Below are 25785 nucleotides of genomic sequence, written 5' to 3'. Positions count from 1 at the left end.
TTTTGCTATTTTTTAAATGCAAAGGGTATAACAAATAGTTCTGATAGAATTTTTTTTTAAACACTTAAAACAGGTTAATTCAAGATTATAGCTGCATATTTTCCTTTAAAAATCTGCTGGTATTTTTTGTTATAAAAATATGCTTATAGTGAACAGGTGTCTATGGACAGCGTAAAGATATTTTTCACCATTGCTGATCATCTAACTGATGGAGGAGCAGTGCTCCACTTCCGTTTCTCCCACCTAGGTTAGTTGGTGGTGTGAAATAATGACAAAAATAGTGAAGTTTAAAAGAAAATTACAGCTTTCATAAAGACATTGGCAACTTCTTAGATTGATATGGCTACAAAGATGCCATTAAATCTTGTGCAGTGGAATATACTCAGGGTAACATTTGTGACACACATAAAACACAACATAACTCCAGAGTCAAATGTGGAAAAGAGCAAAGTAGTCACTTTTTATTTCTTTAACCACCTTAGGACTGCATGGATATGATCAGGATTTACTAGACTGTGTGCTGATTTGCACTGAATTTGGCATTCCTAAGTAATTGGTGCGCCTCTGCAAATTGTTGAGTGTGACTCTTGGACCTATAGTATGGCAACAAGTGTCACTGTCTATTTAGTGGATCACATAGCTTTTGTTAACTCATCTATTAAAGCCATAAAGCTTGCTGAGGAGAGCCTTGGTGTACAGTGTGATTTCACACTCTTTGTCCTCTGCTGTGCCTGGGGTATGCTCGTTGCCATGCTTCTCCTCTTAGCTGGCAAAAACAGAGGATTTCCATAGAGCACCAATTCTCCAGAATTGCTCAGAGGCTGTCTAGGCTCACCTCCTTTGGGGAGGTGAGAGCAATTGTTACTACTCTAATCTTGCAGTCTGCCATCTACAAAACTTTCTGGCCAACAGGCTGGGAATCAGGACCCATGGGGCATGCATTCACTCTAGAGGAAGCATGCCACGGCTTTGGGAAAAGACATGCATTCCTGCTGATGTTGAGTGGTGAAAACTTGCTCTTCGAGGTCACAAGGGGATGTTTCTGTGCTTGCTGAGTGTTTTGCTAAAATACAAAGCTGTCAATGGGGGAAAGAGCAATAAGATGAGAAACTCTATGTAAGAGGAAGAATTAGTTGCAGAATTACAGGGGGAGTTGAGAAGATATGCAGAAACCCCTATGGCCAAAAGCAATAGAGTTAAATCTCTCTCTCTTGATATCATTGGGAGATTTTGCTAACATTCATATTGGTGTTCAAAGCTAAGTCGATAATGTTTCATGTGGGAAATACAGATTGCTGACTTGCTGCTAGTACTGCAACTAAATTCAGTTACTGGTTCCATATTAGTGTGTCTCCTTTTACTTAAACTCATATTGCCTTTTCTAGTGTGCCTCCTCATATGTTTTTTGAGATGTTGTACTTAAATAGTGCTAAACCTTAAAATAAATAAATAAATAAAAATTTGAAGGTTTAGCTTTTTTCAGCATACATGGTTGAGCAATTTGTTCTAAGGAAGGCAAGTCTCTTGTTACTTGTGTTGTTGACTCATGCTTGTTTTATTTTTAAAGAACAGTCTATTAGAAGAAATTCTCTAATAACAAAGCTACTGTGTGCCTCACAAAGAATAAATTTTGTCTACAAACAAGTTCTGTTTAGAATGTAAATAATGGATAACAATACTCTGAAAAATATTTTGACAGCACCCTTTTAAGCATTCTAGGAGTTCTTAAGTGCAGTAATAGGCAGCTGTCAGGTACATTTACATTGCTTCTTCCACAAAAGAACTACAGTTATTAATCTTTCTTCAGTCTTTCTTGCTGACATTTTGCATCAAACACACTAGCAAGGTCAAGATGAAGAGTTCTTAAGCTCTACTTGGGGCTGATTTACAGATTTTCTTCAGAGCCATTATGAAGGAAGAACGTACAGCGAGAAACCACCAATAAAAGTTTATTGGCATCTTAGACTGTACAAACAAGGTTCAGGGTGGCAGAAATTAAAAATTTTAAAGGCCTGATAGGTAGGATATGACCTAGGATATGACCTGACACCCCCAAAGTTTGCCTTGTTTCCCTTTCAGTGTCTCGGGCTTTCCAGGATGATGAGGATGCTGTTAGAAGATAACCTCTGTGTTACCACTTTCTAGTTAGACTTGATAGTGGAATGGCTCGTGCCCACTTGGAAAGTTCTAGTTACTGTCATCACAGGAGCCATGCCGAATGAAAGCAAAACCTGAAATTGCTCATTATGTTCATGCCCAGTAATTCTCCCACTGACATCTTCTGGTTGAGGTTGACAGTGGAACCAGAACATTGGTGGTCCTTTGGGAAGATAATATTCCATTAAAACAAACAAACAAACAAAAAAAAGCAAAGTAATTCTCTCTTACCTTCAAAAGAATGTGACTGATTTCCTGCTTAAATGCTTGGCAGGGTCCTGAGTTCGTTGGAGAACCACAGTTTAGATTGCAAGTCTTTGAGGGTTGTGACTGTCATTCAGAAGATGTTTGCTTGAGTGGTTTGCACATTTTAACCCTGACCTGAAAGAGAGCTCTAAGGGTCACTATAATACAGTTTATAAATAACTATAGAAATATGGTGTTGTTACCCCTCACCTCTTTTCTCACAGTCTCAGCCCTTTCCAGAGAGATGTGGAGCATTCTGCTAGGGGGCTTTAACTGCAGATCTCACAAAGGTAAACCATCCCTAGTTTTGCCCCCAGAACCAAGTCATGTTTACTGAGAGCTCACGTTGCTGCATAACTGCTACTAATCACTGTCACAAAAAGGTAATTCTTTCAACAATAGATGCCATGGGAAATGAAGAGACATGAACAAAATGCAAACAATAAGTAACCCTGGGACTTTGTTTACTCTTCACAAATCACTGCTCAGAGGCAATAGGTGAAGTTGCCACGTTCCAGTGATTCAAAGAACAAACCACAAAGTGGGATTGTGAAAGAAGCTCCTGGAATGAACGCAGCATGTTAAAATGTAACATGGGGTTCACCTGTATGGAAAAGGCTTATTTTATTTCCCTACTCCTTATTTTTTTTAATGGTTTGATTCGTTAATATTTTTTGCCAGTTTTTGTTGCCTGAAATCATTGGTGTTGCATCAGGAACTCTGTCTCAAGCCTCTGCTTTGTTTTTTTGGCTTTTTTCTCTGAGGTGAATCAGTAAAGTTTGAAGTATGCCAGCGTGAAGATCTCCAGGCATGAATAGGCTGAAGAATGGAAAGCTTCTACTAACTGAAAAGCTTTCCTTTCATGGATGATGGGCCACAACTGTCCAACTCACCAATGGAGAGTAGTTAAATTCAGAAGATTTTTATGTGTAAACTAGTAAAAGTTTAAAAAGTAAAAAAAGTGAAAGTAAAAAAGAAACCTTTTCCCTCAGGTGACTGGGTGCCAGTGGGAAAAATGTTTAATAAATATTATCTGAAATTTATAACTTCAATGATTCAGGCTCCGAGCATTTTTTTTGTGGTGTTTTTTTGTTTGTTTGTTTGTTTGTTTTGTTTTGTTCTGTTTGCTTCCAAGGGGTGTTGTAAAGTACCAGAAGTATCTATTGAACTCTTGTCTCTGGACAGCCCTAACAGCAGTTTTGTTTTGTTTTGTGTTTTTTTCCCCAGTTAAAACTGATATAAATCTGATATAAATATCAGTAATTGGAGACAGCAGAGTGAAATTGGAGCAAAATAAGTAAAGTAGAAATGAATCATGGTCTATGTCTCTATAGTAGGAGAAAGGGAAGACTTAGAAGTGGAAGGTGTAAGCAATTGCGGAGAGGAAAATTTTACTGCATTGTCATTTTTTACCCTTCACCCTGGTATGTGTGGGGTTTTGTTAGGTTTCACGTGAGGTATGGTAAAGTATTTGCGTGCAAGAAACCTATGCTACTTAAAGACTGATCCCTCTTGAAGATTCACAGAGGGACCCAAATCTTATTCAGCATCAGTGTGGAATTTTCCATAAAATTAAGCATGTTTTCTTCATTATCAGTGAGCACTTCTGTAGATTTCTGTGACAAGCTTGATGTTTCTCTTAGAGCATTTCTGGAATGGCAGCATTTTGCATGTTTAAGACACTGAAACAGCTGCTAAAAGTAGCATATAATCAGTAAATTAAAGTACATCAGTGGGAGGTAGATAGTAATTTGAACATCTATGTTAGACTGTCTTATCTCTGTTTGTATTGTTTGTATTAAAAAAAAATTAAATTAAATTAAAATTTTAAAAAAGCCAAGAAGGGGGTAGAATCCCAGAGCCTGTTGCTAGCTTTTGTACTCTAGGTACTTTTGTGAATATATAATATATAGTTTGGGTAACAACCTGGACCAGATACATCTGGAATCTTTCTTTTTCCCTTGTCTTTCCATTGTTGAAACATAAGTGTGGAAAAAAATACTGAGCATTTAGCATCCAGAGATCAGGTACTTAAAGGTTGCATTATTTCAGATGCTGGGAATATTTATACAGTATTAGGATTATTGCATATATTCTTTTTTTTTTCCAGTACTCTTTTCCTTGTTAAATTATAAATGTCACCTTATTACTCTTTATTTACAGTGGAAACAAAAAGCAATTCCGATCTATATGATACAGGAACTACAAGTTGAGTTACAATTGAATTGCTATTACCGTAGCAAGCTCATCTTCTGCTATTTCATCCTAACCATCTTTTCCTCCACCTTGTATGAATACTGTTAAAACATGCAGGGTGAAATTTCTTTCTTCCTACACACAGGCAGAGTTGTCATGTGTGCTTTGGTAGGACTGCTCAGATGCTTGAAAATCCATCCCAAATCAGTCACAGGACCATGTGAGAGCATATGGACTGGAGTGGTACATGCAGCCTGTGCAGATTCCCGAGGATTTGAACCTGATAGGAAGTCGCTTTTCCTCTGATCCATGTTAATTCCTCATCATCCCCATTCCTCCTCAGAGGGGAAGTAAATATGGTGGCAGAGATTGCAAGGAGGGCGATGGGCGAGAACTGGGTGCCAGAGCGATGTCAGCCTTCGATGCATGTAATGACCAGTGTAAATCATCAGTCATTTTAAGGCAGCCAGTGAAAGCCATTCCTCTTGCCAAGAATTCTCAAGCTTGCAGCATTAGGTTTTATAATGAGCAGAAAACATAAGGCCAGTCTTTTTTCTCCCATCATTTTATTCACTTATCAATATGAGCAAATGTGGTAATTATGCCAGCTATGTGGGTAGAACAGTTTATAAATACAGCAGTAATAATTGCTAGCTAATTGGATCTTTCCTTCATTGTTGCCCATTTTATAAATATCCCAGACTTGGAAGGAGTAGACTTTAATTGGTAAGTGTTGGGGGAACTCGTCCTCTTTTTTTTTTTTTTTAAACAAAAAAAAGGTTCCTTAATTAATAATAAAAGGAAGCTGAGAAAGGTACTTTTGTTCTGCTAGACCACTGGTACACTTTTTCTAGTAATTTGGCCTGGTAGCGGCGGATAGTTGTGAAGTCCTGCTCTGGAAGAGTTCTGGAGTCCCTGTTAGCAACCTCACCAAACTGGGAAGAGTCAATCCCCACACCACAACAGGAGTGTTTTATGAAAAATACTAGAAAACAGAAACATTACCTGTTAGTACGTCTCCTCAGCCTACCCCTTTTCCTCTTTGCTGGGCTGCAGGAAAGCAGCTCCTGGGATGAGGGAGCCCTTTGCTGCCCATGCCCGTGGTAGGCAGCAGGCAGCTGGAGCTGGGAAGGTGCTACTTAAATGTCCAGGACTTGAGCCATGGGGAGAAAGCACTGCTAACTGTCTGTGCACAACTACTTCCTCCCTCCCTCTCTGTCAAGCTGTGCGGGATGGTGTTCAATGCTGCCGCAGAGCCCTGCCTGCGTGGTCCAGTTGCTGCGTCTAGGGCAGTGGAGTTGGTCAGTCACCTTTCAGGAAGCCGCTGGGTTTTATTGGAAGCATCTTTTCTCTGTAAGAGGCTATGTGTGAGCTAAAAAATGTCACCTCTACCTTCCCAAAGGAAGGAAGAGACATCTCCTATGGTATATTCAAAGCATTCCTGGTTTCCTACAGTGCCATGATCTCCATATAGATTTGTTAGTCCACGAATATTCAGTGCGTAGTAGAGAAGTTTAGTGCGTATTAAAGAAGAAGTTTAGCCAAAGATACTGTTTGATTCATGTATCTTAAAATTATATATATATATATATATATATATATATATCACAATGTGGCTTGTAAAAGGAATTATGTTTTTATTCCTAATACTTTGTATGTTTGAATGGTGTATGGAAGATACTAATTTTAATGATAGATGTATGTATATCTAATTTTCTTTCAGCGAGCATTAAATAGAAAAAAAATGACTGCATCTGAATTCAGCAATAAGGAAAACTCTGAATCAAGTACTGAGCATGATAAAGAAAATTCCTTTAACAAAACTGAACCAAGAAGAGTGAAAATATTTGATGGAGGGCAAGTATTGTACTTTGTGTACTAGATATTGTTGGAAAAATATTTTTTCTTGATTCTAGACTTTGCAGAGATGTTGTTTCCTGTTAGATTTATTTTAGACAACAGTTCCCATACTGTTGCCTGTGGATGTTGGTTTATGTTTCTGAGAAAAATGGAAAGTCACCAGAAGCATGGAGCCATGAGAGTTAAGGGGACATTATGAAATAAAGAACAATAGGCAGTGTGATTCATTTTTTTCCAAAGGGCAAACATTAATCAGCAGTAAAGACAGCTAGAAACAGCCACAGATGTAGCCTATTTTCCTGTATTTCTCTTATGTGATAAATAATATCTATTCTACCATAAGCTTGTATAATTATTGCCAGAGAGGATACAGTCTGGGGCAGTCCAGTTGCTGTCTGGAGGTTGCAGAAGTCCTGGTCTGAAAAGTACTATGGAAATACTTAACTGAGAGTTCCCATCTACGCAGTGCAATATTTTTAAATCAGTTGCCTGGTGTGAGTAACAGTTGCTTTAGCCAGTGTTGTGCCATGTACAACATCTAATAAAACAGATTTTTTAGTAGAAAAATGTGCCAGTGACACTTCTAAAAGTTCTGAACACAAATGGTATGTATTTTATTGTTCTAGTAATTGGTAATGGGCTCTAGGGCTTTCCATTGATGGATTTTTGTTTTGAGCCCAGTCTAGGCTAACAGTTAAACTGTTACCAGCCACCCAGGTAAACCGTTGCTACGTGCCTCAGCTCAGCTCCAGACGTTGCAGGAACCAGGTCTCAGTTTGCTGTCCTAGAGTAGAGAGGTGAATGGTGGAATTCAGTCTAAGGGACTTTTTTCATCAAGAAACAGCCACAATAGGTTGAGTCCTGAGCACATTAACAGGAATGTTTAAAGACATCCCCACTGTCATAACTGATGTTGTTCCTTCTCTGCATCCAGCACAGAGCATCAAAGATGCTCCTTTTAAAGCTTTCTCGTGGTGCCCAAACTCACTTCCAAGAGCTGACGTTTTTTCAAAGTATATTCCCATGTTACAAAAAAGAAATTTGAAATCTTGAAATGCTTAGTATCAAATGGCACCTTTATTAAAAAAGATATACCATTAATCCTAAACAAGTCCATGATTATGAGTTTAAGAAATAAATGCACAAGTAGAAAATAGTTTTGTTTTGTTGTTTTCATATTTTACATATTTATTTTTTTTAATTTCATAGATTATAGTTTCTGACTAGATTTCTTTTTCCCTTTACACCTAATTCCCTTATTCTTATGATGCTGTTACTAGGTACAAGTCAAATGAAGACTATGTGTATGTTCGGGGGAGAGGAAGAGGGAAATACATCTGTGAGGAATGTGGAATACGTTGCAAGAAGCCCAGTATGCTGAAGAAGCATATTCGCACACATACAGATGTCCGTCCTTACCATTGCAATTACTGCAACTTCTCCTTCAAAACTAAAGGTAGGAGTTGGTTTCCAGTGTACATTTTTCCCCTTTTTTTCTTCAGCATTAAAGCACAATTCTTTTCTTCTCAAATTTGGCTACCTATAAGCCAAAGAAGTTGCTTCGCTGTGGAGTTTTGTTGACTAATATTTCCAGGATTTGAAGTCTCTCATCTCCTTCTTTTCCTTTGTCTTCTGTATGCTTATTCAGATAATCACATCTTTATATGAACAAACTGTGTGGCATGTTGTGGTAGGTAAGAAATTAGAGCAGAAAAGGAAAATATGGGAGTATGGTGAAAGTTATGTCCCATCCTGTGTAGGGATGTGAATACAGTTTTAAGTCACCACTGATGATCATTTGGACGTATGACATTGGCATATTTTGTACTCCTATTAGCACTCAATTTAAATGCTCCAGTCAAGAAATTGGCCTTTATTAAATTATTATATTAAAATGATTTCTGTCTTCTCAAAGGACAAAGTTCATTTTCCCCTTGACCTTATAAGACCCAAAGATGGACCCCTACTTTCTAAAGCCTGTTTACACAAGTACTTAAATGCATCCAAATTTAAATAGGAGGTGAAAGAGCTAGCATATGTTCATAGCCAAAATACTTTCAGTGAAGAATTGGAAGCAGTAAAATTTTTCTGAGCTTTTAACATCTTTTAGCTATAATTCCCCCCCAGCTATAACCTCAGAAACATTTGTACTTTTAGTGGGCTTGGGACTACTCAGCAGTTAGGTGGAAAACTTTCAAGAAATAACACAGGATTGCAGAAAGTAGGATGGATATTTTTCAGGTGTGTTCAAACCTAACACTGCTTCCTGACACCCTGGGGTGTCATATTGCTTTGTTGCACCATCTTTGAGATGAAATACTGGATTGTGAACCCAATAAGTTCTGTTATGGTTTTTGCTGAGTAGGCTTGCTGGCCCAGTTCAGGTAATTAAGTTTTACCCATTTAAAAATCTCCCTTGCTTCAGTTGTAGAAGATGCTTGTACTTGATTCCTGTTCTACAGTTGCTGTCATGGCTGCTGCCATTGCTAGCAAAGTTAGATGCAGAGCTGAGTGCTTGAAGTTTGGTAAACCACCCTTCATGAAAGGACAATGTAGGCAATAATTTCACACAGCTGGGAATTTTGCTATTTGTGAATCAATAGCAATACCATATAGCTTCATAACAAGAAATTCAAAATTTGGGCTAAAGTCCTAACCTTATTTCAGAGTGGGAATTACATATTCCATAACTATAGAAGAGTCAGTATTTCACCCACTTCATTTGAATGTCTCAAAGAAACTGTTTTTGTAAGATAATATTAAGCGTAAAGTGAGTTGTTACTTATATACATTCAACATATTCATCAATTATAACTCTCTAATCAACTTTTAACTTTTTTCTTGATGATATTTGCCATACTTTCTTTCCAAAGGAAGACGGAACAGTAGCTCATGGAGCCTCTCAGTAGTTATGCATCGATTTTTGAGATTGAGAGCGAATATTTTCAGGCTCTTACTATGAATAAAATTAATCTAGTTGTTTAGGTTGGCAGTGAAAATAATAGAAACCATCACATACTAAAAGAGATGCAAGATACGAACTTTAGTTTCACATGGTAGTTTTCTGTCAATATAATTTTGAAGACTGAATCAGCCTTTATTTATATTTATCAGAAAGAATTGGGGGATGTTTTACACGCATGCAAAATGCATCATTTTCTATGATTTCTATGAGTAAATGTATGAGTCTATGATTTCTATGAGTAAATGTAACTGAATGAGATATGGACGTGTGTATATTCGTATAGTCAAAGAGTATTTCATTTTTTGTTTCTTTTTTCCTAAGGAAATCTGACAAAACATATGAAGTCAAAAGCACATAGCAAGAAATGCATGGATTTGGGAGTCTCAGTAGGCTTAATAGATGACCAAGATGGAGAAGAAGAATTTGGTAAGAATTTAAAATCTTTACTGCATTGTGGTATCTATTTTATCATCCCAGTTTCTTACCCTTTCTTTTCCAAAGCTTTTAAATTCTTGTAGAGGGAAAAGATACAGAGATAAAAATCTTAGAAGCTAGTCAAAGAGAGCAAGAAATATTGGAAAAACCTTCACCAAAATAAATGACAAGCATATGCTAAAGATATTTTGCTGCTGAATTTTTCACAGTGTTACACAGTTTAACCTTATTGGTTTCACAGATAAATATGCGAAGATTGAAAGTACCAGAAGAACAGCTGTGTCTAGGGGGAAAAGTGAAATGTGGTATTTTTTGAAAATAGTTGTGCATGAAATTGCCAAATTTTGAATACACATTTTGTAAATTGTATAGGTAACACACCCCACAGAAATACATATATTTGCTGAGTTCTTAGCACAGGCTTCTCAAGGAGGCTGATTATCTTCAGGTATAGAGTGCTGTCGTTCACAAATAATTGGGCATAAATCAACAGATAGAGACCAGTTTTTCATCTTGACCTGTTCTACTCTTCCATTAGTGCCAAGAGTATTATCAAGATTACTTGTTAATAATTGAAATTCTGCACTTTCTGCACACCAAGACCGCTCTACTGAAAAGGAGGTGAGATTGAGGACAGTCAAGGAGGGCCACACTGAGGTCATGTAGGCTTTGCTCAGCATGGTAAGAAAGATGTAGCTGCATCAGATGCAGTGAGATGTAAGACAGGTTTTTGTGTTAGGACTTTGGTTTGGGTCTCAACTTGTTTTGATGCAGTGGAGGCATTTTCTACTTCCTCCCACTTCTCAGCAGGGATTTGAGTCCTGTTGCCTTGCCTTGTATTTTTCTTTTTTCAGTGGAATAGTTTATTAGATTGTGGATGATGTTTTGAGAAACGAAAGCAGTGGGGTCTTCATTTAAACAGTAAAGGGCAAGAAAGATGAATGCACTTGCTCCCATATGACAACTGCTAGTAGAATAAGAGAATCATCTTGAATCTAATTCTAAATTATGTTGGGAATATGACTCAGCTAGGATGATTCAGTAGTGCACTACATACTAAGAAACTTGCCTTTTCTATTTTTAGCGTTGTTAGTTATATTCCTTTTTAGTAAGGTTAAAACCTTTTTCCCCTTTGCAATTGAGGTACCAAACAACACAAAAGATAGGCAGCAGGACAATTTACTATCCTTTCCTCACAGATAAACAGTGTTCATTAACATTTTTAGCATTTGCTTGACAGGAAAATTGTCATCACTTTTTTAAACATTATTCTGTGGCTTTCAACATTTTATTCAGTTTTATAAACCACTAAGTATGTCCATTTTCTAGGAATTGAAAATATTTTATTGAGTTGGTATTCCCAGTTACATACATGTGCAGTTATAATGTAATGGTTATTGTTTAAAATGTTGGTTTATCAGTAATACCTTGTAGAAATAAGCCATTTCAAACAGTTGTGGAAAGATTGTTCTTCTCTGTCTCTAGTACTATATAACTGAAAGTGTCCTTATGTATTGTGTAATGGTCTATTACAGGTGTATGTAACCATACTGTAAATATACTATATATTCCCTCAAATATGTTCTTTGTTTCAGTACGGTAGATACTTAATAAATTAAAATATTATATTTTGGGGAAAAACAAACAAAAACAACAAACAGAAAAAAAAACACAAAAGACAAACATTTGCTAGGGTTTGCCACAAATCCATGAAATTATTCCAGAAATTCAATTTTAAGGCTGCAGTGTATTTTTTTTTCCAAACAAATCAGGGAACTTTTTTTTTTTTTAACTGAGAACCCAGAAACAAACATCAACTTGGTGATGAAATCCCTATCTTTTCTAAATGATCTGGCTCAGGTACTCGTAGCAAAACCAGCTGTGCAGCACAAAGCTCAACACGAAAAATCCCATCCAAGAAGCAGGGTGATTAAGCCCATGACAAACACGTCTGCCAAAGCCAGCCCAGTCTAGCCTCTCTAGCTGCAGCACAACGCAGTGCATTTACAATTATCCATGGACATTCAATGAGTAGCTGTACACTTCAAAAATATGATTTAATCTCTCAGTTCACCTAGCTGCATGGGAAGGTGTTTCTTATGATAATTCAAAAACTTGCTTGTTGGCCCATCTTTAAAGCAGAGTCAGGAGGAAAACGAAAAGTGCAAATTATTTGCATATGGGCTTTTTAAAATGTACGTGGTTCTGCTGCGCTCTCTGAAATCCCGTACATACTAATCTTTTGGTTGCGTTTGAATGTAAGTGACTGGTTTTTGAGGCATGTAGGCAGTCTCCTTGCATAGTGAAGAGGTGGCTTCAACCACCCTTTGGCTCCCCTTCCCCAGGGCAACCTGGCAGGGTTCGTCCCCGGGGCATCCCCTCTCCTGCCAGGGCTGGGCTCAGGGAAGGAGTTCCCTGCCAGAGCCAGAGGTCTGCGAGGTCCAATGGCTTTCCTCAGCTGGAAAACAATGTGAGATGATGTGGAAAAAGGTGCAGAAAATCTGATAAGAAATAATTGTGACCTCGGGGAAAAAAAATTCTTCTTTCCTGTAGGCTGTGCAAGGTTGGCTGGTTTCCTGACCCGCAGTATGTCTGTGTCTAGTTTCTTACCCAAATACTGATTATTCTTATGGCAATAGAAATGTCTACACCTTTCATTAAAATAACTAAGCTGTATATCTTCTGTCAGACTTTGAGTTAGAGAATTCATTTCAGAGAGTTAGCAAGAAATTTAACAAAACCACCAACCTTTTACTTGCTAAGGAATTTGGCAATTCTACTTTTATGCATTTTTTTTAAGCACAGTCATGATTTGAATATATCAGATTGATACCAGAAGTTAGCTTTGCCCTGACAGTAGTACACATAATGAACATACACATATTGAGTAAGGAGTGCAAAACTGTACAATCCTGAACACAGGCATGCACACACACACAACCTGTTTTTTCAGTAATATGAGAAACTGAACTTTTGTTGTGCTGTCTCATCTAGGGAAAAAAAAAAAAAAAAGAGATGCCCTCTAGCTGTCTGAGAATATATGTGATCAGAGCTTTTAACATAGCATTCTTTGTATGTGGACGTGTCATCATCTGGGTATTAGTAAATACTTTCTGGCCTGGCTTTTTGTGTTTAAAACTATTCCCTCATCCATTTATCTTTCATCTTCTGCTCTGTGGAATGTTCTTGTCACCAAAATACAGGGTTACAATGTAAAGAATGTTAATATCTGAATTAAATTGTCAGACAAGGTGAACTGTTTAGTGTGATGGACTGCAACTGGGGATATCCTATTTTGCTGTGTTAACATTTTGCTATGCAGTCTTAAAAACAGCAATTTGTCTTCAAATTAAAATAGTTATTAACTTTAAACTCATAATACTTCATATGTAAGGTAATGCATGAGTGGTAGGGTGTGCCTAAGTAAATGTGAAGATGAGAGTTATTAAATAATGAAGTCTGTAAATGGGGAGAACTTGTATAAATTGTGTATAGAAAACAATATCCAAAAACATTCCAGATGTACCTATAAGAAGGCCTAATTTTAAGTTTCATGTGTCTTATATAGATATATATGTACACATAGTATAAAACTCTCATTTTGTGCTATATTAAATAAACCCTTCTAAAGATACAGTGTTTCTAAGTTAATTAGCTATATATTATTATCATAGTGGATCTTAAATTAGTTTCCATGGCTCTTCATTAGCTTAATCATGACTCACTGTGTTTTCACTGCACCTGCATATAAGAAGTAAAAATAAATGAAAATTCTTGCAATAATATCCTCCTTTTGTAAGTAGAATGGAAAGCTGGTTCTGTGTAACTCATGTGATTTTTTTTTATTTTTTTTTTTTTAGTATCACTGCCTAGTCTTCAACTAGATGTATATTAAGTATGCTGGAGCCTTATACCTACAGCCTGGGAATAGACTAGCTAATGCTAGGGTGGATTTACAATATATAGGTTACCCTGGAAGGTTTAGGCATAAATAATCTCTTTAAGGAAACAGAGGTTACTCTTATTTTTTTAGGTTATTTTTACTTTATTTTCCGTACTCTTAGGAGTGAAAGTCAAAAGCTCACTTTTTTTTTTTTCTCATTTCTGAGGAGCACTGCCTATTACCAGTCTGAATTTAACCCAGTAGATGTCACTGTGAGTCCTGTGTGGTGATGATGAGTAGTGGACAATAGCTGAAGCAAGACTGAAATCAGTCAAGTAAAGCCTGTGAAAGGACTTGAAAAGACAGGGAGACAATAAGTTTGGATATAGATGCTAACATTGTTTCACCCAGCAGTATTTTGTTTACCCTTACTTTTTAAAATTTGTTTGAATGGTTGTGGAATGGTCCATTGCAAGAGCAATTCAATAGGCAAAAGGCACGTCTAAGGTTGTATTTGTTTAGAAAAACACAGAATGTGTTAATAACATACAGACCTTACTTTTAAGTTAATGGTTATATGATACCATACTCAAAATATTTCTGCCTTTATTGCCATATTATATATATATATTTCTTAAATTTGATGGAGAAGAGAGAGAACAGATGCATTGTTACTAAATGCTTTTATATAGATTTTATATTAAGCCGTAACTGAAGACGCTTACACAATTTGAGTTGATAAGCACTGCTTTGAATTACTCACGTGCTAAGAGCCTATAAATTTAGTACAGAGAGAATCAATGATGGAAATAGGCAGTAGACAACAGATACTTAGTAAAATGTCTTTAATCTGTATAAGCAGATCTAATAGTGACACCTATAGTTAGTCTAAGTACCTGTTTCCATTTGCTTAGAAACTCATAAAACTTAAGCAATCTGGAGTTATATTTTCAGAGCTTCATGGCAATGAAAGAACATGAACAAACATTTTGCTTTTCATGTGAAAATCTGCCTAAATATGATCAAGTTATAAGCCATCAAACTTTATCATTGGATTTGGTGCAGAAACCACTAAGCCTATAGGACCAGGGCCTGATAAAACAGATCATGTAATGGACTAATTGGTCATAATATGTCAATTAAAATTACAAACTCTAAGTTTAGATTCTGAAGAACATTTCTACTGGTACTTTGCAATATAATAATAACTAGATGACCATTGTTAAAATCATGTACATAAGGATTCATGTAGGAAAACCTTTGAAATAAAGAACTTTAAAGTACATAGAGAAAACCCTATATCAGGTACCTAATTCATAGCATTGTGAAAAAAGTAGCACATAGACTTATCAGCCACAGGCAGTTTGCTAATGGACATATTAGGATGCCGATAACTCCAACTGATTCTGTTGTGCTGAAGAACTTTAAGGGTTTTTCTTTCTTGCTTTGGGGTAAAATATTATAACAGAGTCTTAGCCAATTAGCTCATCAACACCATAAACAAAATACCTACCTGATTAACAATCTGAGGACTTAAGGACAAAATAAATGAAGCAATAAGATTTCTGGGTATGATTTTTATGTGTTTACATCACTACATAGGATTAAAAAAAATAATTGTATTAAATATGATTATAGCTGGAATGCTAGCAAAATCCTTGATCAAAAATTGTGTCAGCCTTTCTAGTACACCTTTGTTTCCAGCTGTTACTAATTTTTGAAGCATTTATGTCTGTAGTCAAACGTACCAAGTTTTCCTGTGAAGTCCAGAAAGAAAAGGGCTTAAAAGAAGAGATTGCAGCGGTTGACAGAGGATGAGAGACATTTCTTACTCTTCCATAAACACTCTTTATCAAAAATTGAGGCTGTCTTGAACGGTCTTTCTGCTAAGATGATAAGAGTTACAAATTTGAAAGAGAAGTAGCTTTCATAAAACAGAACAGCTTTTGGGTGTTCTTCAGACATGAGAATTACAGGTTGGGTTCACGTAGGACTTTGGATATGCATTTTCAGTAATGTTTGCAAGCTTCCTAAGCAAAGGTTGGAAATGAGAGAAGTGCAGCACAGCTAGGAAAGTGCTCCAAGAGCCCCACTGGGAGCTTGCTTTGCTGATAGCAGATGCCTTGCTGAATGATATGTGTAGAGTGACTTGAAGAGGCTTTGCATCAGGCATGTGTTGAAGGAAAAGAGCCTTCCCTATTAAGTGTGAAACTTTTTTCCCTTTTTTTTTTTTCTTTCCTCTTAACTGGGAATTTTCACAGCACAAGCCATTTCCTTATATGCTAGTGGATTTGAATTTATGACTTATCCTTCACTCTAAAATATCCCACACTGATTTACAACCTCAAACAAAGTTGAACACAGAAGCAGTTCTGTTCCCTTTGGAAATTGAGTCATTTCTAGTTATATATATCAGCTACATAAGCATATGATTATAATTGTTCATAGTTTAAGATAGGAAGCAAAGAATTATTTTTTTCCCAATTAAAAGTGCAAGGCGATCTCTAGTAGGCTGAGCACAGTTACCAAAATGGAACTGGGCCAGAACTCCGTGGTTAACAAGACGGTGCTTGGGAAAGAGTCTTTCGCTGTAATGAGTGGTCACAGCTTCGATACCTTCTTCGGGTAGACCCATAACCTGCCTGGTTCTGCTGCCACCCCAAACTCCAGAATCAGGTCCTCCCACAATTCCACCTATGTACAGTGAAGCTTAAAGGGATCGCTTGCAGAAAAGTTTGGGCACCTCTTGTTTCAGCAGACACACACGGGTATAGAAGGAAGAGCAGTCCGTTTTGCATTGCCAGAGAAAGAAAACACAGATTTGGGTTTTCTTGGTTGTTTTTTTGTTTGTTTCTTTTTCATCTGATGTTTCCAAAACAGTGTGGGAGTAAGGGAACCACATTCATTGCTGCCACCTCACCCACATTGCAGGCTCTGGCCTCAGGTAACCACACTTAAATAGAAGCTGGCAAACTCATAAAGGGTGGAGGTAAACAGGGAAACAATAGAGGGAAATGATATCCCACAGAGTACTGCCTTTAAGGAATCTGTGTCCCATGCGTGGTTCCCCTTTTCCCTTTCCATGTTTTTTTTCTAGAAGGCACATGCAGAAGAAGATCTACATAAGCAATGTTTTGTAGTAAATCCTGTAGTGCTTTTAAATGTTGATTTTAAAAGGGTAGTTTCATATTATAAATCAGGGAATGTTTGAGCATGTATTTTCCCTTTAAAAATGTGGCATCAGTCTAATCACTTCAGGTCGTTTCTTTTGCCAATGGAGACAGTCGTTCATGATGGAAGTCAACTTCACAGAAAATGTGATTCATGTAGAGAGAGGGAGAGAAAAGAAAAGAAGCAGTAGGATTTCCCAGAGGAAATATAGGTATGTGATGTTGGTAAAGAGAAGAGTACCCTACAATGTGATCAAAATAGAGAGGAGGTCTAGTCTGAAACCCAAGACTTTGTAACGCTCCATGCATTATTTTAGAAGTTGCAAGAAATGCATAGGTCACCCTTTAGATATAACACATGGAGAAATTTTCAACATCTGTTGCAGAGGCACTGAGTTCCATTCAGAACTCAAACATATGTGGAGGTTCTAACATTTTAGATTTGTTTGCTTTGCAAATTACTGTTGAAGAAATGTATGAGGAAGAGAAATGACAGAAATACGGAGAAAAACTGTTGAACAACTCTATGTGGTTTTGCTAATAACATCTTTAACAATCCTACTCCCAATATTTTGGGAATGGACTTTTCTGAATTAATTTTTCCACTAAAATGTATTTTGTTCTCTAACAGCTTTGTCTGTAGATGAGAATTTTAAATGAAGACTATATAAAATCCTAAAAATTATTTTTGTTAGCACCATTCCAATGACCTAGAGGATTTAGCATATTTTTAATAACATTTCAGTTTCATGCCTGATGTAGTAAATGTAGAAAATATATAGTTTCCATATTTAGTTAATGTACAAATTACTGTGTAGGCAAAGAGGGGCAAAGTCACTACAGAGGGATTTTTTCAAAGAAGCTATTAGTCTTGTTCCTAATTGCACTGCTCATTTGAAAGGCTTATAATGGTAGGTAGCTTATTGAGAGGTAGCTCAATTAAACCCATTTATTTTACCTGGAGCTCAAGATACTTATTTTGGTTTTGATAGCATAGCAGCCTAATGTATTTGTCATACCTTCTCCTTCTTGTAAAAGTCTCATTTTTTTCAGGGTCATTCATTCTGATGGCAAGCTGCTGTGCAGATTTCCCTAGAAGAGGACCTCTGAAATTTTAGCTAACCAGCTGCCACTGATTTTGCAGAGCCAAATGATTTTTATGCTGGTATTTTTGGGGGGAGCTTAGCAGACAGACCTTTAATCAAATACGAAATATGAATGCATCCAAAGCATTTTGTCTTTTATAAAATGTGATCCCAGACAGTCCGGCTTGGAATCAGATACAGCAGATGAGATTTTGTCTCTTTACTAGAGAAGATTCTTTCTTTCCAAGTTATGATATAAAAGGAGGTAAAAAGCTGCAGTAGACCTATATTTTGTAGAAAAATGTACCAATAGACAGCAGAAGGTATTTGATCCAGTTTGGCTTTAAGACGTGAATGAATGTGAATATTTTTCTTATGAATAAAATTTCATGTATTAGTAAGTTTTTATAGGATTACGGCTTTCTTGCCTCCTAGGACATCTTTGGTGACTTGCTCATAATCCTTTCAAAACATGAGCAAAGTGAAGAAATCTGGTAGGGTCTAATTTTGATCTCTTTTGCCTGTTAATGAGACAGATTCCTGACTAACACCCCCCAGTCTTTCTGTTTGTATCTTTCAAGAATTTTTGCAGCAGTGACTCGTATTAGGTACAAGGACACCCACTTATGAGTCAGAACCAGCTAGAGAATATCCCACTGTGAAGGTTGGCAGACGAGCTTCGTATGTCATTGCTAGGAACTTAATGAAGCAGGAATCTGCTTGCTTCTCCTCAAGCGAAAGAGTGAAGAGTGACTTTGAGCAAACGGCTGTAAATGGCTTAAAACAGCCAAATCCAAAAGGTTGAAAACAATACAAAAACAGAAGATGAAAGATTATGTAACTGTAGAATTAAATATGTACACTGAAAATCGAAGTGAAAATCTTCTTGGTTGTTTTGATGCAATGGGAAGTGACTGAAAAATGCACATGCCTTAAGTTTTTTTGGTGATTCTAATTACTCCCTTCTACCTCTTTCCTAATCTGTCTGCGACCTTCATTGGCTTAACTTCTAATTCTCACTTTTGCAGGTGAGAAACAAAGATTTGGCTGTGACCGGTCAGGGTTTGATGCAGAGGAGTCTGATGGTGCAGATGAAGATGAAAATGATAATGAAGATGATGATGAAGACAGCCAAGCCGAGTCAGTCCTATCCACAACCCCCTCAGTGACAGCCAGCCCCCAGCATCACCCCTCTCGACACAGCCTGCAAGATGCCACAAGTGCTGATGAAGATACCAGACTGCCAGACTGCTTTGCTGGGGTTCACACAGACTCAATGGATAGTCTACCGAAAGCACTGCTGACGAAGATGACTGTCCTTAGCACGGTGCAGTCAATTAGCAGGACCTCCAGGTCGCCAGCAGAGTTCTCCCACCAGGAAGCACATGAGGGTAAAGCCCAGGAGAGAGGAGCAGGTCCCCACAATGCTAGTGCTGTGCTGGCAGATGTTGCTCCTACATCTCCAGGTCACCAGATGTCTGTGGATTACCCTGATCCAGAAGCAGCTATGGGCCACTCCTTAATATCAACTGCAGTTCTTACAAAGGTAGGAGTGTCCAACTCGGGGGGAGAGAATGGGATTTTAAAGATCATTTTGGAGACTTTTCAGATACCAAAATGTTTGCCTTTCCCTGTATTCTTAGAGTTGTTGGCTGATGCTTTAAAAGAGTTGAAAGTAATTGAAGTACAGGCTGTAGAAACAACAGTGTCGTGGGAGCACTGGTTTTTAAAATTCTGTAATTTTGACACAAAGGATTAATTGGAACATGGTCATTTCAGCTGAAGTCTGGAACTGGTAGATTGTGTTACTAATGAGAAGGGATATAACGGATATGTGGAATGAACATATGGTTGTGGTTATGAAGTTTTCAGTGGAAAGTGATAGAATTCAGAAGTCATTTCACTTTGAAATATGACAATAGAATCATTGGTAACTCCTAAGGGAAATTAATCTAGTCCCAAAGGTTTTTGCCTTATCACTGTAAAAAAAAAAATGTGCAGTTGCTTATCTCTCCTCCAAATATGCTTAAGCAGTAGAATTAGAAAGGATCACCATATGTTCGAGGAAGCTAGGAGATGGCCCTTGCACAATAGCAAAAGGAGAGGCAAGCACAGATCCGAGATCTGAGTTCCCGATGCTATCAGTTTTCCCCAAACTGAAAGAATGTTTTGGTAAGAAAAGAATTGATTGCCCGTGCCTATTCTAGACATACAGCTCTTCAGAGCATGAGGAAAGATGAGGTCAGTCTATGTGCAAGACTGCAGGTGTATTCAGTAATGTTTGCAACCAGTGCTGGAAATCACAGAGGGAAACCAAAGGAAACTGGCAGGTATTAGGCATTTTACAATTCAACAATATTTTAATGGACTTTAACGGGGACACTATAAATCATACACTTGATTGACACTAATGATATCTCTTGAAAGTTTTGAATTCTTACTGCGACCATGAAGGCAGTAGGGCTTCCCAGAGTAATGTTCAGAAAAATGTGATGCAAAATATTCAATAGTTTAAAATAAAGGAGTAATTACTGCATTCTCTGTGATGAATTTAGCATTTACAAGCAGTATATGCATGTAGTTACAGAAAAATAAGCAGCAGGAAATTTTCAAAAGCATAAACAGTAAGTAAAAATTTCATTATGGTTTAAGTAGTTAGTAGCTTGTTTGTTCTTTGAAAATCTCTTCTACTGAATTTATTTAAAAAATAAGAGAATGAACTGTGGACAAGCAAAAAAAAGTAAAAATTATTGCTGCATTTCGTTTTTTGACACATGTTCATTCCTACTGGTAAGAACTGTGAGTCTATGTGGTAAGTTTGAGTTGGAGCGATTTTGAAGTAGGACAGGGAATAAAATGTAGTGGTCTCTGGTCACTGCAGCCAGCTTCCACAAAAGGTAGGAACATAATATTTGTGTTTTGTATTTTCAGTTGTTGCCAATAGATACCAAAAAGACATTTGATTGATTTTACTCTCTTGTCAGATAGAACCACTGAAGGCTTAAGAAAATATTCACACAAATAGAAGTGTTAAAAGGCCTTTTTTAATATAGCTGTAATGATTCTCCACATTAACATATAGAAGGCATGTATATGCATATACAAGGCAGTAATTCCTTACCAGTCAACCACCTCCTTTCCTAGACCAAATGAAAGTGGTATCTGTGGGTCTGATATGTAATCTACACTCTGCTCCTGTTGTGTGTATTTGTGGATCCAACCTCTTGCCATTGAGACAAGGGGTCAAGAAAGTTCAGGGAGGCTGTATGTTCCCTCAAAAACATCTGTACCAGCTTAATGAGGATTTCTTGTGAGATGTCATACAGTACTTAATCCTGAGATAGATTTTGACTTCCTTCTGACATGTCTTCCCATTCAGACTGTATGACGCTGCATGGTCAATAGATTGTGTTCTCCTTTAACCAATACATTTCCTACTAGCAGTTTTCAAAAGCATTTCTGTTAGTATTTTGTTTTTGTGCCTGCTCTAGAGTGTTCTTCAGAGTTTGGTCAAAGCCACAGAATTACAGTTTAGGACTATATAAACCAAATTAAGATTGCACTACTCTTTATGTATTGCAATAGGCCTACAACTAAAAGATATTGCAAGACTGCAATTGCAGTTTAAGACTTCTTGTTTTAGGTGTTTTTAGGAAAGGAGTTGCCAGCCTTGGTCAGTAACAGAGGCTGTATGAGAAGAAAAGGGAGCGTATAATACGATTATTGGTCCAGGTCTGTGCATGAAATCAAGGCAAGCTGGGGCAGCTATGGGATGTGGATCCTTCATCTCACTCCAGTATTCATCAGTTACGTCAGCCTCCATGGATGCTGCAGTTGTCATCCTTCTCTTGTAATTTCTTATCACCTATTTTCCAGTTTAGAATAATACATGGATAAATGTGCTGTGATGCTGTCCCTGCCTTCCAGAGGCTGCAGTGCCCCAGTAAAGGATCTTGGTGCATCAAAAATGCTAGCCTATTTAACTGTCTTGCCTGAGGTGTTTTCCACAATAAACAGCTCTCCAATGCCTTCTCCCTCCTTTAAAAAAAAAAAAAAAAAGAGAGAGAAAGAAAGGAAAAAAAAGCGAAACGTACAGAGGATATTCAGCAATGTTCTTGAGTACTGGTGCTCAAGAGAAATGAGCCAGGGTAATCATGAGAGGAAAATTCAATTAGTGGGTGAGGAAGGAGTTGAAAAAAGAAAGGAAGGAAATTAGTTCATTGTTCAAGCTGGGCAGCATTTACTCTGAACCAGTTTTTTGTTGTTTTTTTCTAAAAGGGAGTGCGAGAGGGTGGGCAGCATGCCGAGCTACCTCACATTTCCATGTAACTGTAGGGGTAGTGGTGGCCAACCTGTTAACGCGTCTCTCTTGTCCTCTCCCAGAGCACGCCCTCCACCAGCTCCCCCTCATCACCCACAGACCGGGGCGTGCGTACCACAGTGGCATCGCCCTGCACTGAAATCCCAGAAGAGAAGCCGCCCAGGTGCCCGCCACGTGCTGCCGAGTTGAGGGCTCCCCAGACCCACCTCTTCAGCCACCTCCCGCTGCATTCGCAGCAGCAAGCCAAGGCGCCCTACAGCATGGTACCGGTAGGGGGGCTTCAGGTGGTCCCCGCCGGCCTGGCCACCTACTCCACCTTCGTGCCAATTCAGGCAGGGCCAGTACAGCTCACCATTCCCGCTGTCAGTGTAATCCACAGAACTACAAGCGCCCTTGGCGAGGCGGGTTGCGCTACTTCTAGCACTGCCACGAATCCCGTCGGGGTTGCTGAAGTGAACAGTGTCGTGCCATGTATTCCCATCGGACAGATCAACGTGCCAGGCATCCAGGGTCTCAGCACGCCCAGCTTGCAGCCTCTTCCACCCCTCAGCATGGAGAAGGTGAATGTCTTAGGCCTGACAAATACGAACATAGCCCCCCAGATGCGCCCTCCAGGAATTACTCTGAATGCTGTGGGCCTCCAGGTTTTGGCCGCCAGCGCTTCCCCGCAGGGCAACCCCAGCCCTCAGGCACACATCCCGGGCTTGCAGATACTGAACATCGCCTTGCCTGCCCTCATCCCCTCCGTCAGTCCGGTCAGCGCAGATGGGCAGGGAGCCTCTGAAACACCAGCCACAGGCAGCAAAGCCGGTGACGTTCCGCAAGAGCCAGCTCCTGCCAGCTTCCCCACCATCAGCCAGGTGGCCAGGGCTGCTTCTCCTCAGGTGGTCCCCAGTGGCCAGTGGTACAGCGGGAAGAGCCTTGCAGAGCCTGCCTCTGCGAGTGACTACGAAAGACTCAACAGGCCAGGGAAAGCAGATGCTGAAAAGACTGACCTCGCAAACCATGTCAAGCCAAAGTGCAACATCTCTTCGGTTCAGGTCAAAAGGGCTTCCCCGGCAGAGCCCTGCTTAAAGGTGAATTCTGACGTTTTGAGCAAGTCCCCGGTCCATCAAACTGTCTCTCCGGATAGACAGGTACACAGGCCGACAGCATTGCCCCGGAGGCAAAATACGGTGCAGTTTAGTGATGGCAGCAGTGACGATGAGGATAGACTTGTAATAGCAACCTAGTTTTTGTTTTCCATTATTATTATTTTTATAACACTTACAGGTTTCTTTGCAAACCTTCCTTTCCTTAAAGCACATTTTTCTGACACAAACTCATTACTAATCTTTGTGCAATCATGAACTCTTGACCAATAATTGTTGTTTCTTGTCAGCTCCAGCCATTTTTGTACATGTTGTATAGACAATTGTGCCTTTTTGGAGTTTTATGTTTAGAAACTTGTACAGATTGTTGAATATATATATATAAAATATATATATATAAAATATGTATATTAAAACCAGGTAGTTGCTTGTGTTTAGTAAGTAAACATCTTATGTCAGATAAATAAAGGATTAAATTATATGTTGCACTGTTAAATGTAAATTTTTATGGCTGTGGGACGAAGTTTCTGTGTACAGATCTAGTATGTAAAACTCCATATTTATTGTATCCATATTAGTCTTGGAAAAGGGTCTGTCCATCTTGTGTAAGACAGTAGCTTTACACTTCAAAGAGAAATACAGTATCTGTGTTATGAAATATGACAGTAAAATTTTGTTTACTGACTTTACCATTGCTTACGTTGTACCTTCTTGATGCAGCCTAGTAGGTGGAGAGGCGCTTGATTCGTTCATTTTAGTACCATTCCAATTGCTTGCAGCTTGAAAGGATTTGGCGATGGTATATGCCCACGATTTCATCTGCCATAAGAGAAAGAGTACGTTCTTCAGACACTTGGAGGAAAACCTTCCATTTCAAAACATCCGGCGATGATGAAGTGGGGAGGGAATCCTTCAACTTTTTGTACAGTGAGCATCCATCTGCCCCGTTTTTTCTTCTTCATAACTGAAATTTAAAAACTTCCCTGAGGGAAAATAGCAAGAGGGTCAAGATGAAATATTTTTCATTTGTAATCTTGAACTATAAAGCCATTTTTTATTGAAATTAAAATATTGTTAAGCAAGAAAATAATAATTTTGTGTGTTCTTAATTGCAAAACCTGCCAAGGTGTTGGTTAAAATGCCACTTGCTGTAGTAAGGATTTTGCATTACGAATTACTATCAGCTTCTGATAAGACTTCATTTCAGGTAGTCTTCATTTACAGCTAGACAAAGTTAATAGTTCCCTAAATATGGCTTTGTCTTACTCATTCGGGAAAAAAAAAATGAAATAGAGCTTTTACGCATACAATTAATGTGCCCTTATATCAACAAACTCATTATTATGGGCATACAAGGCATGGATGGATCCCAGAATAATACAGCTGGAATTCTGTTTGCACACAGAGAATACAATTTGAAGTTACCATGAAATTTTTAATGTGTTCAACTGCTCCAAGAGAGAAGTCTGACACGTTGTAGGGCCACACATCCGTGGAAGTTTCATATTGACCTGGGATTCATGCTGTAATTTTCAAATCCAGTTGTTTTTTCTGCTATGCCCTAACATTGCATTCTTGCAGAAGTTTATAAAACCTATTTAACAAACAAGTTCCAGTAGAAAACTCGAAGATGTAAGTTAAAAGCAGGATCACCTTTGTGAAAATAACAAGGATGAGCACACAAAACAGCTGGAGGAAAAGGGTGGGAAGCAAAGCTTGAAAACATCAGGAGTGAAGCTGAATGTGAGCTGGGCTGTGTTGTTCACAGATTAACTCCCATATCCAGCTCAAAGAGGTAATTCATACCTCGTATCACTCGTATTCAAGAACAGCAATATTCAAGATCCCACCTTACTTCGGCTTTTGTACTATACTCACATTGTACTCATTACATTATTCCATTACAGTGTGTTGTAAAACTGTAGGCGATGTTGAGTGAGTTTATTAACTTTCAGAAAGAGCACTTCAGGACCAGAAAATCATTTATATTACTGTTATTATCATCCAATTGTACTAGTCCAGCAATTAGAAATCCACGTACTAGAAAGGAGAAATTACTCTTGTTCCAGACATGAATGTTCATATAATTCTTGATTGTGTGGAGTCTCAATGAGGCCTGAGCACCTGAACTACAAAGCACTCTCAACTCACATTGAAGTTAGTGAGAGTTAAGAGTACTCAGCGCCACACAGCATTGGACTTCAAAGTTGTGAGTGTCTTGCGTGCAACCACTGTAAAATGTCACTGTGCTTTTGTATGTTATTTTTATACGTGTGTAGTGATGTCAACATGTCTCGCATCATTATCATTTATACCAAACGTGTGAAATTACCTCAACCAGCCAAAGTTAAACAAACCCATTGCTGCATTACATAT

The 25785-nt window shown here is 38.2% G+C and overlaps 1 protein-coding gene across 9 annotated transcripts in view; it reads left to right on the top strand.

Moving 5' to 3' along the window:
• The window catches only part of HIVEP1 (HIVEP zinc finger 1), a 132613-nt gene that overhangs the window by 90303 nt on the left and 16525 nt on the right, over positions 1–25785 (top strand). For 6 of the 9 annotated variants that reach the window (XM_040546081.1, XM_040546080.1, XM_040546082.1 and 3 more), the window contains 5 exons: positions 6323–6456; positions 7740–7915; positions 9746–9850; positions 19026–19543; positions 22381–24098. In XM_040546081.1, coding sequence (XP_040402015.1) covers positions 6323–6456; positions 7740–7915; positions 9746–9850; positions 19026–19543; positions 22381–23550 — 2103 coding nt within the window. In that variant the 3' untranslated portion in view covers positions 23551–24098. Of the gene's footprint in view, positions 1–6322; positions 6457–7739; positions 7916–9745; positions 9851–19025; positions 19544–22380; positions 24497–25785 lie in introns of those variants that run through there. The other 3 variants (XM_040546085.1, XM_040546083.1, XM_040546088.1) reach the window with 3 other exon arrangements.

Source organism: Cygnus olor, chromosome 2 (assembly GCF_009769625.2).
Source record: "Cygnus olor isolate bCygOlo1 chromosome 2, bCygOlo1.pri.v2, whole genome shotgun sequence".
In the NCBI taxonomy this organism is placed as follows: Eukaryota; Metazoa; Chordata; class Aves; order Anseriformes; family Anatidae; genus Cygnus; species Cygnus olor.
Note: the sequence above shows the minus strand (reverse complement) of the source record. Positions and strands in the feature narration are given on the sequence as shown.